At 30.8% G+C, this 12,880-nt stretch overlaps 1 protein-coding gene across 3 annotated transcripts in view; it reads left to right on the forward strand.

Moving 5' to 3' along the window:
• LOC145254440 (coronin-7-like) overlaps positions 1-12,880 on the forward strand; it is a 398,384-nt gene that overhangs the window by 226,725 nt on the left and 158,779 nt on the right. For all 3 annotated transcript variants that reach the window (XR_013863766.1, XM_080113025.1, XM_080113026.1), the window contains one exon: positions 12,510-12,609. Coding sequence is in view for 2 of the 3 variants with exons in the window: in XM_080113025.1 (XP_079969151.1) it covers positions 12,510-12,609 (100 nt within the window). In the remaining variant the exon portion in view is untranslated. The remainder of the gene's footprint in view (positions 1-12,509; positions 12,610-12,880) is intronic.

The following is a 12,880-nucleotide window of genomic DNA, read 5'->3' on the forward strand; positions in this document are numbered from 1 at the left end:
TTTCAAAGGATTTTTACAATAAATTTATTTAATTTCAAAATTTAGCTGATTTTGTCAGCTTCCGAATGTTGCTGTGAAAATAACCCTTTTTTGTTTTTTTTCACGTGTACAAATATTTTTTTTTCCTTTTGGAAATTAACTTTAGGCTTTAATCTTTCAAGTACAATCAAAAAATAGTCAGAAACCCACAATATTTTCTGCCATTTTTGCCCGTACCTAATGTGTGCGCGCGTGTGTGTGTGTGTGTGTCTCTCTCTCTCTCTCTCTCTCTCTCTCTATATATATATATATATATATATATATATATATATATATATAGTGTGGAAATTCTGAATTAAATTATGTAGAATTTCAATAAAATTTATAAATTATAATTTAATTTAGAATTTCCATTAATTTATTTGGATTTCATGTGTACAGTATTATACAATCTGTAATCCTTGTACTATCTAAAAAGATAAAGGAACAAGAAATGCCACGTTTATTTTAAGACAACTTGCGAAACGGTCCATAGACCACCAACAAGATTTGTATCTGTGTTTTCTAGATTACAATAAAACATTTGATCGAGTATGTCATGAACCGTTGCTGGATATGTTACAACCATTGGATATTGATGGAAAAGATCTGCAAATATTACAAAACTTATACTGGGACCAAACAGCTGCAGTAAAAATAGATGATGAGTTAAGTGGTCGGGCAAAAATCCAAAGAGGAGATAAGACAAGGATGCATAATTTCCTATGACCTATTTTCTTTGTACAGCAAAAACATTCTCCGCCATCTGAATAGCTGTACTGGAAAATCCGATGGTGGATGCCAACTAAGTCATTGACATTATGCAGATGATACCATTATTTTTGCAACATCCAAAAAAGATTTCCAAAAACTTCTAGAAATAGTAATAAATGAGAGCGAAAATTTTGGTTTGAACCTGACTTTTAGTATAGTGATATCTGGCAAAGAAATCATACCTACGTGTGATTTAACAATTAGGCCATATCAGTTAGTCAAGTGGATAAATTCAGTTACCTTGGATCATGGATTACTTCTACAGAACTATCATAGTGTGATATAAGATCGCGTATAGCTCAGAGTAAACAAGCATTTATCAAACTTAACTCAGTATTATGATCGCATATACTATCATGCTCAAGACTAGAAAATGCATTCCTAAGGCATATGTTTGCTCTGTCTTGTTATATGGTTGTAAAAGGTCGACCTAGACACTGTTTGATAGACAACTTGATTGATTGGACAGGATTATTGTCAAAAGTAAAGTTGTTTTGAACTGTGAGTAGCAGCACGCATTGGAGAGCCATGGTCGCCAATGCTGTTAAACGGCAGGAATGCTGATGACAATGAATCCTACAGCATTTCAGCATTTCATTCAATATATATCTATATATCTATAAAAGTGAACGTGTCTGTGTGTGTGTTTGTGTACATTTCCCTACGCAATAACTCTGTTAATTTTTAGTCTACAGACTTGAAATTTGATATACAAGGTACTGAGATTTGGGAAACTCTATGTGATCGGTTTTCGGCCAGAAATTTGGCTGAAGGGGTCAAAGTTCAACGATTTGACCTTTGAGAACTCTACCAAACTTCTCCAACAATTTGGGGTCTAATCACTTGAAATTTTCGATACAGGTTCCTTGGACATGGATCTAACTTAATAACTTGATTTGAGCCCAAAACAATAAATCTCAAGGGGTCATAATAAGGGTCAAAGTTTTAAAAAATTGCCCTTTTTTTTTTCTTTTTTTTTTCTTTTTTTTTTCTTTTTTTTTTACTCAGCATACACCTCCAAACACACGGGCAACGCCGGGCCGAAATGCTAGTGTATATATATATATATATATATATATATATATATATATATATATATATATATATATATATATATATATATATATAGATAGATAGATAGATAATAAACCCATGTAGTTCGCTTAAAGAATTTCGTATAATTTGTACGTAGGGGTTATAGAAGGACATCATAATACAAGAAGGTGTTAAGAAGGCAGACAAAAAAAAATAAAATTCATTTTATTTTTTTTAAATTTTTATTTCAGTAAATCTATTTTTTCTAAGTTTTACAGAAAAAAACCACTTCGTTTTTATCCTTCTCTACACATTGCATTGTGATAGACTCCTACGACTTCTTATATAAATTTGTAGCTTGCATGACGAACTACAATGCTCTGATCTCCATGTTAAGGTATTCCAATGGGTTTTTCCCCGTTCAACTTTTTATCATCAGCAAGTGTTTATTTATCACTTAATTTTTTGATTTTATTCTTAAAATTCCAAATTCCATCAATTTATACGAAAAGCGTGACAACAGAGTGGATACCATTCATTCCCATCACTCTGGGTGTACTTTCATGTGACATACTTCCCAAAATAATTCTAGTGAGTGAGTGATGACACAGGCAAGGCATGGTGCCAACCATTCTTGCGAAGTTGTATATTTTAGGTTAGCTGCTTTATCAACTGACCTGCTTATCAAGCACCAACTTTGTCTTTTTTTTTTTTTATTGCATGTTTTATCTTTTTCTTTCACATTTTTTTCTTTCACATTTTTTTCTTTTCTTTCACATTTTTTTTCACATTTTCTTTTCTTTGTTTTTTTATGTTTCTTTTTTATTGCTCTTCTTTTATTAACTAAATACACATCCTCCATTTTCTTTGCACTCTTGCTACTTCCGTCTCCTTCTCTTTACTTCCTCTCGACTTTTGACTCCTTTCACAATTGCTCAGTTTATCTTCCTTCCTCATTTCTCTTTCCTTTCTCTATATTTACTTCCTACTTGCTTTTTTTTATCTCTTCTATGACTCTTCTCTCTCTTCAGTCACTTCCTCTCTTTCTCTCTTTCTAATTACTTTCTCCATCCACTCTCCTTTTCTCTTTCTTCAATTATTTCCTTCATTCTCTCTTACTTTCTCTCTCTAATTACTTACCCCATTCTCTCTTCAATTACCTCCTTCTCTCTTTGATTATTTCATAGTTCTCAATTACCTCCCCCTCTCTCTCCCTCTCCAATTATTTTCCAGTTTCTTTCTCTCTTGAATTACTTCTCTCTTTCTCACACTTCTTTTATATTCCAGGTAATAACATTATAATCTCATAATTGACATATTTTATATCTTTTTATAGAGCTTTATTAAATTAAATATTAATCTTTATTATTAACAAGTACGAAATGGAAAAATTATGCTCTGACGATTTTTTGGGGGAAATGGCTCTTATGTAGAAATGCATTTGGTGTCGTTTGGGAGAGTAACAGCAGAATTTGTGAACAGAGTGAAATATACTCCTATTTCCTCAAAGAATGAATATTTTGGGAGAGTCACTTTGTCAGGAAATAATTTAGAATATAAGGAAAATGAATGAAATAAAATGATAATTTCCTGAAACTTGCATTAGGTATTCACCGGAAAGAGGATTGTATTGGAACGATGTGTAATGCCTGTGTATATATTGCTCTGATGTATTTTTTGATAGGGAGAAAAAGCAATTCTATTTTATTATTATAGAGATTAACTGGTGAGAAGTTCATAGCTTTAGTCAATAAATGCAAAAAAAAAAATGATATGACTGAATTTGAATTTGACCAATTCCACAGTATAAGGAAATCTTCATTGGACCACTTATGCCGCATATCCTCTTTGAAATTAGTTGTTTCAGTGGTGTCCATCAGAGCACTCTTTCACTTTCCTGGACACAGTATGAAGTCGTCTTCACAATCTAGTGGGGGGGGTGATTTCTTCTCTTTCCAACAGTCTCTTTTCACAGAATAGAGGTTGCTAATCTTTCTCTACTCTATCATTATTTTTATGGAAGATGCTTCATAAAACATTCACTGCAAGAACTCGTCATTCTACCACAACTGAAAAGAAAATTCCTTTCTTCCTCCATCTATCTAGTATAAGGTAAAATTTCCATTAACAGTTTCTTTTGAAGAACTTCTGACCTGTGAAACACGTTATCATAAGACTACTTCCCTGCAAACGTAGACCTCTTCAAGTCCAATGTCATGAAATATTTGTTGCAAAGTGTCTCCAGAAGTTATCAAACTTTGTTTAGACCATTCCTCATTTTCACTCCACTCAGGATATTCTTCATTATTAAATCGACAATCCATCTATCTCATTAAGTTTTATATTTTGATACGTATTATCTAATATAATTATGTTATCAAAGAGTAAATTTTTAATAAAGCAAAACTTATCAAGATAAGAAAAGCTCAATACTATTAAAAGGAGCAAACAATAAAATTAAAATGAAAGATGAGGAATAAAAGTTATATATAACTTTATTAAATCATCAGAACAATAAGGAACAGATAAGGGGAAAATTAAGAAAAAAAATCTCTTTAGGCCATAGCATTTCGAAGCTTCTCATCAGAAGAGGAAAAGGACCAGAATTATACAAAATGCAATTATAGAAACAACTGGCTAGTGAAATTTAAATATGAAATGAGAATAAAGAAATAGTATAAAATAGTATAAAATAATGATAAGAAGCATTTAGCTTCGAAATGCTATGGCCTAGAGAGTTTTTAAAAAATTTTTTCCTCATTGTTCTGATGATATAACAAAGTTATATATAACTTTTATTCCTCATTTCTCATTTTCATTTTACATATAATCTATATGCCTAAAAAGTTATTTTTTCGCGTTGAGATTGATATTAAAAGTCTACTTTTTCTATTTAAAATTATTAAAACGAACTTAATATACTCAGTCATGTTTATGCGAGCGACTACATGAAAGTTAATTAATTTGCATATTCTTTTGAAAAAACAGTTTTAATTGCATACGCATTTTTTTAATGATTTCTCGTTAGATGATTGGTTTTATTTCACTTATTATATTGAATTCTATTTATGTATAGTTTCTACATGATGAATAATTATGTAGAATTTAACATGAAAACGTTCTAGCACACAAAAATTTTATGCATATATCTATATAATTATCGAACTCTGTGGACCTTGCATCTTGTCTTCAACTATCGGGCAATTCCATCTTTTAAAAAAGAGATGACAGATATATATATATATATATCTTATAATAAGCTCTACTCTCTTTGGCGTATTGAGCTTTTTTAATCCGGTTGGGATTTCATTTTCTGTATATAAATACTGTTATTTATATTAGTTTAAAGTTTACCATTGCATATATCAGGTAAACACTACCTCCCTTTGTTTTCGTTAATTTCTTTCTCTTATATATATATATATATATATATATATATATATATATATATATATATATATATATATATATATATTTATTTATATATATTTACATGGTCGCGGCCTTGGACATGCTAATGTTTCAGATAAATGGTCGGTTAAAATCAGAAGCCCTTATCTTAATAAATGGTTGCTTTCCACAGAAGAAACCTGTTCTCAAACTCTGAGTGAGGAGTTTGTTTTGGTTTTGAATCTAGTTAATGGCACCCACATCATATATATATTTTTTTAGTTTTGATTTTACTACTATTTATAAGTTTTAATATAATAATCGATAAAGGACTGTCTCTGTAATAATAAATATATAATCTGCATAAATTAAAATATATTTAATAAAGTCGGGTGGCCTGCTAATAATATATATATATATATATATATATATATATATATATATATATATATGACCTTGTTTGGGTTATTTAATGCCGAATCCAGTAATTTGAGGAAAAAAGTTTATTCTTCAAGTTCAAATATTTATTTGTAGTATTTGGTTTGATTGTTTTGTAGAAAGAATTGTTGTTTTGCTTTTGCAGAACATGATTGAGTTTTTCAAAGGAAAATTCAATAACATCAATATTTGTTGCATTTTTAGTCAGGAAGCCAGTATCTTCAGACAGTCTGAACTGGTAGCACCAAATGCCTTAACATGTATTACTACTCCAAACAAAAGTGGACATGGGAGCAATGGTAATTTAGGGGCAACTCCACATTCCACACAGAAATGGGAGCTCGTCACTGGATGTCTTTTAAGATCATATCCAAGATCTACTTTTTTTTTACTATCTACATCTAATCCATTGATATAAATTTTGTATTTGGCTGATTATAAAACAATTGTTTTGTTAGTTTTTGATTTATTTCGTTATATTAACTCTCATTAACTTAGTTGAATGCAAGAAACGGAGCGAGGGCTTTACTTACACATATATCTAGTATCCGCAAAAAACATTGATATGGCTCTAAATATCTCTTAAAGCTTTGTTAATTACAGAGACAAAAATAAAATGAAGATCTCTGTGCATTGTTGAGATGACAAACTTCCATGACACTGACTGACTTATGATATAGCAATGTGTTCCGAATTAGGTTGAGCACTTTAATTGCAGGATGAACAACTTACAGCTGGTGATATCTTGTCTAAGATCAGCTGAATTGGACAGCTATCTTTTAAGTTGAAACTGGCAGAAAGAAAAAGGATTACTTCAATAAGCGTTTTACATCCCTATGCGTATATTGTTATTTCTAAAGTGCTTGATTAAACATCTATTATTTATTTCTATGGTATGGTGTTGTTGGTTTTGTGACAAATCAATTTCCCTTTTAGCTGTAACAAATTGTCTTATGTTAATGATTAACTGATCTGAGAGGATTCAAACATGGCGCTCTTGTTATGCATCATCTGCCATAAACATGTTTTCATACTAATACTGCTAAGCTTATGCATGTATTGAGCTCTGTTGAAGTCAATACTAAAAAATCTTTTCTTTTTTTTGTTTTTTTTTTTACATGGGGGTCACCGCTTATCAAGGCCCAGGAGCCACTCGGGGATAAGGGTTATTGTGTGTACACTAATCAGTGGGATAGTATCGTAGTAATAGTTAGTATTGGGGATTTGATAGGTGTCATTACTTAAGGGGGCGGTTTATCATGAATTTGTTTGTGTTGGACTTGAAGACATCCACGTTGAATTCGGAGGGAGGGGGGGAAACAGGCAAGTGGCAGAGAGTTCCACAGCCGTGCACTTCTGAGAAAGAAGCTTTGTTCATGGAATCTACGTTTTGATTTAGGCACGGATAAGGAGTGGGGAAAATTATTGACACAATATATTATATCACCTTATGATATTGTGTGTGTGTGTGTGTGTATATATATATATATATATATATAATATTTGCTTGAATGAAAAAAAAATGCTACCTATATATATATATATATATATATATATATATATATATATATATATAGGTATATTTAGGTAGCATTTTTTTCATTCAAGCAAATATTATTAAATACAACATAGACACTTTGCTTTATGATTCTTTTTTTTAATTTTTCAATTTTCCGTATAATCCTTTTTGTATCAAAATCAAAAATATTAATAAAAAAAAGTTCCATGATTGTTGCTGTCACGAGCGCTTTCGATTCGTCCACGAATCATCATCAGGTGTTGAAGTAAAAGTACAAAGGAGCGAAAATGAGAATTAAAAGTGAAAACTAAAATATACAGTAAATGGCGTTAGGCGATAAGTTAAAATATATAGAGTCGATGAAAAGTCGATCAAAAATATAGATCGATTAAAAATTTGAGTATTAAAATCAGCAAGTTTGTGGACACTTAACAAAGTCCATCCACTACGAATTATGCAAGACATTTTAGAACGTTACTGCTTTTCTCGAATGCAATATCATTTATATATGACGCTTCAAGAATTTTTAAAAATTTAATATCATTTTCATGCTGTATTATTTTTATGTTGTCAACGAGGACCTTTCTAAGATTGGGGGGGGGGGGCAATTATGTTCTTTTATCAAATGTTTATATACAGCACTAATATTAATAAATGCATCTAAATAATATATATATATATATATATATATATATATATATATATATATATATATATATAATTATTGCTATAATAATTTTTTAAATACCTACAGACATTAATGTTTCATCCTTTCGGGGAATCATCAGTGCAGAGTGTCATGATTATCACCAGTTGGGAGATTTGAACCTGACCACAAAGCCATCTCTGACTCCATTAGCAAGAAACAAACCACTTGGCCAACTTTAACTGCGAGAAATATCGGTGAAATTTAAACATTTATTTTTAAATATCGAGACTTCCATCCGTACTGATCTAATGATTATAAAATCATGATCTGCGCATGTGGCCTTAAGTGATCGACTTTCATTTCAACTGTAAAGTACTCAACAATAAGAACCGAGTTCTTAAAGAAGCTGACATTATTACTAAATACCTACAGACACTAATGTTTCATCTTTTTGGGAATCATCAGTGCAGGGTGAGATATATATATATATATATATATATATATATATATATATATATATATATATATATATATATAGCGCTTATGTGTAATTTAACTACTTGGGATAGTAATGACATGAATAAATAACAAAGTTCTCTTTCAGATAGCTCAATAGTGCGATACTAGAGCTATACATTTTTTTCTGAAAATCACGCTAAAAGGAATAGACACACAAATGTTTATTCATTTTCAAAATGTTGATCTTTTATTGTTAACACTATGCGTACAATTATTTCAGCCCCCGATGTTGGCATATAATTAATTATATAACAGTTCATCAATTATAATATTGCACAACTGGGTTTCATCAGTGCATTGAAAAAAAATTTTTTTTTTCAAACGTTTCACAGACCATGAATAGGACCTTTCTTATTAACACAGTCGGTATTCATTTTTTTTTTTTTTTTTTTATCCACAACATATGTGTAATGTATCACTGGTTAGCATAAATCTGAAAAAATATATAAAAAACTTTTCTGTAAACTAAAAGACATTTTCAATAGAATGAAAATCTATCAATTAACTAAGTAATTAATCATTCAATCAATTTATGGAAGGCTCAAAAAGAATTTAGAATCCAGGTGGGAATGGGTTATAGTGTAGTCGAAAAAATTCAGTTAAATTTTTTTTTAAATTGAACAATTAATGAAGTTGTACTCATTATTAGGGCTATGACAAGAGAATATTCTTTTCATTATTTTGACTCTCGAGTATATATCAGTTAAAATTTTATATGTCTTTAGATAGAGTGATGTGGTTCTTAATTGATTGCTGTGTCAGATGTATGCTTGAGTCAAAACAATAAGAATATTCTCTTGTCATAGCCCTACTCATTAAGGTCAACAATGAAGAAAAGGCAATCCGAAACTTGAATAAATTATAATAACGTCAATTAAATCCAATGAAATCGCATTCCATAAGGTCCAAAATAAATTATCTGCAATCCGAGGTGTGACTGAATTGTAGTGAAATCTCTATGAAAAATTAATTGAAGATAAAAAAAAAATGAAAATATTCAAATATCTTCCTTTTTGTTTTATTTTGGAAAAATGTGCCTGTTATTTTTTAATAAATGATTGTCTTTAAAGAGAAGCCTATAAAAGCAATGATAATATTTTCATTATGGCTTGAGAAGTGTGCGTAAGACAGAAAGAGAAAAATATAGGCATTCACCAAAATAAAAAAAAATAAAAAGATAAAATAAAAAAAATTATGATTATGGACTGATTCTTCCTATTATCATTACGATGCAACTAACCAGTATATATGCTCAGAAGCAGGAAACATAACTTCATTGAGCTTGTTATGTGAAACAATTTGGATGATATAAAGGATATATGCCTTAAAATTTCTGTTTTTATAAACGGAAGTACATCATAATACATTTAGAATCTGCCTTAATCTTTTATGTGAAAGTTGTTTCTTTTTTTTTAATGTCTTCTATATATATACACTTGCATGTTCATTTATGATATATAAATACATTTTTTTGGTATATTTATCCATTAATTATAATCCTTTTATATTTTAATTTTAATGGGAAGATAATACCTTAGTAATGCAATGCTGGATATAAAATTTATGAATCTGAGCCCCAATTTATGGTAGAATGTACAGTCTTTATAATAAATATGAGAATTAATATGTAATTTTAAATTAAAGGTATGTTATAATTTTAAACAATTTTATTCAATAACTATAATGATCAAACGATACCATAAGTAATTCTCTTAAACTTCACAAAAATTTTATTTTTTTATGAGGGAAAAATGACCAGCATGCAACAGAGGAGAAAAAATATTTCGTTATGTAAAGAAAAAGCTCTAAAATTAAACTATTTATTAACTTTAGTTTTTTGTTGTTTTTTTTTTTTGTTTTTGCTTGCTTTTTTTTTTTTTTTGCAAATTTAATTTAAAAAATTTTTTTTATTCAATTTAAATCTTATCGTCAAGTGGCTTTGATATGCAGTGACTCGTTAATACAAAAAAAAATATATTTTACTATTATTAAATTTATTTTACCGTTTCTCAATTTCTTAATAATGAAACAATATGACATTGCCTCTTAGCCCTTTCTTTAATTATCTTTTTCTCTTTCTCAAATAAGATGTTGCAGCAAAATTTTATTCTTGACAAAAAGAAAACGAAATAGACACTAAAAACGAAAGTTATATATTACATTATTCTTTCAATGTAAAAGTCACTGTTAGAGTCAAGCAGTTTAAGACGGGTACAAAAGGAGTCACATACTTTGACGATCATGTTCTTAACTATAGCAACGAATGCCTCCACGATGGTGGTCTTCAGAGATTCAACCATGTTGTGGGCATCCTTGTTGATCTTGGCTTCTATCATGCCTCAGAAGAAATATTCAAGGGGGTTGCAGTTTGATGAGGAGCATGGCCACATGTCTGGCGACCAATGGTAAAGAAGATTGTTGAGCAGTTATACCTGGCTCATCTTGGCCTGGTGTTCAGAGTCATGCTGAAACACATAGAGAGAACTAGTAACGACTAGAACTTTACCACGCTCCACAGCATCTCCTGATAGATTTCGGTAGTGACCCTTAAGCCCTTTTGAAAGAAAAATGGAGACATGACATTCCCCTTGCTGGAGATAATGCTAAAGAAGCACGACAGGAAAGAAGCCGTATGCTTCACGACAGGAAGAAAGCCGTGTGCTTCACGACAGGAAGAAAGCCGTGTGCTTCACGACAGGAAGAAAGCCGTGTGCTTCACGACAGGAAAGAAACTGTATGCTTCATTCTTGATGTTTTTGCAGATCCACCTTTATTCTACCTGTTCTTTGTCTAGTCTTGGTCGAAATTCTTTGCATCAGAGTAGAACCTCAGCATCTCGGGGGATCCATATTTGAGCCTATTCAACAAAGTTGCTATTTCAATGTTTCTTGACTCCATGGGAAGTATTCATGATGAACATGTGGTAAGGCTTGTGATAAGACGGGTAACCAATATCCTTCTTGATCATTCGACAGACCATCAACTTATAACAGCCTATGTAAGCGATCTTGTCATAACTCTAGCGTTGGATTTATCTACAACATCCTGTATATATATATATATATATATATATATATATATTCACATATGGAGTTTAAATATAAAAAATGATCATAATGTTTTTCTTCTGTGCATTATTATGACTAATCAACAAAATTAAGACAATTTAGAAGCATTTCGTTTTCAGCATATTACCATAATAAAACAAAAGTTTATATACTTTCTATATAAAGTAAAGCTAGTCTATTCATCATTTCTTTGCTCTTTTAATACAAGGTAAATACTTAAATCTATTTTTATATAAATATCGTTTTCATCCAAATATTTTCTTCAGATTTTATTTTTTTCATTTCTAATTGATTTTTATATTTAATCTTATCAGTATATTATTTTGGATTAGAATAATTGTAGAGGGGAAGAGAAACCAGCCGTCAAACATATCTGCCCAGGCTGAGATCCAGGTGAAGAGAAACAGAAAGTAAATCGAAATAAAATAAGTGTTTTTTCAGTTTCAAGATCGATTCTTAAAACTTGGCCGTACACAGTGGCCGGGAGAAGTACAAATATCTCCCTTAACTACAGTAGCCTTTTGGCCAAGATCAAAATGTAGTATCTGTTCCGGCAGATACTGCAAGCAAAGACCATATGTGGGGGGCAACCCCACATATAAGACCTTGGTCAATGTAGGGGCAACCCTTCATACCAATTGTCACTATCCAGCTCCCCTACTCCCCGGGGAGTTGGTCCCCATTTCCCCTTCACTCCTCACATTAAAAATCGGCCTTGTGCTTAATTTGCTCAGTGGGGGAGCAAATAAATACCTCAAAGTGTAGTATCTGTTATTCAGATGCGGCACTTCTATTTCTCATTCTCTTTCAGTGGAGGAGAAATCCTTCACGACTGAGACAATTTTTATTTTTGTACCTTTTGTCCATGTTAAAAAACGACCCTGGTATCTAACTCTGTCCCGTGGGGAGGCATTGTAAATAGGTACAGTAGACTTGTGATGACAACAAAATTCTTACAATTAATCGCTGATGAGAGACAACTGTCTCTATTATTCAACAGCAATAACCATTTTATTTGAAATTGATATAACCGTTTAATCTAATTTTATGATTTATTATTTTGTGCATTATTAATATTGTCTTTTGTTGTTTTTTGTAGGAATGGATCACAGACATCAGTGCTGGTCGCCTTCTGCAGTGCTGTGGAAATCATATCAAAGCAAACTCTTTCTACATGGCATTCAATGTGGATTGTATGGGTAAGTTTTTCTTTGAAAATTCAAATATTTACTTTTTGTTTTTTTATATAGAGTTATATCATATTTATACACCAATTCTGGTCAAATTATTAAAGTTAAGCGATGGTGAATTTGCTTAGTACTTGGATGGTTAACTGTTTGAGAATTGTATGTTTTGTAAGTAAAGCTTAACACAGGTGTATTCATGAACACCACCTTTACAGTGAATATAACCGACAACAGACATAGGAGTTGTTCAGGTCATCTGTTTCACTTACCATTTCTATTAGCC

The sequence above is a fragment of the Euprymna scolopes genome, chromosome 3, assembly GCF_053919585.1.
Source record: "Euprymna scolopes isolate OS-2025 chromosome 3, ASM5391958v1, whole genome shotgun sequence".
NCBI lineage: Eukaryota > Metazoa > Mollusca > Cephalopoda > Sepiida > Sepiolidae > Euprymna > Euprymna scolopes.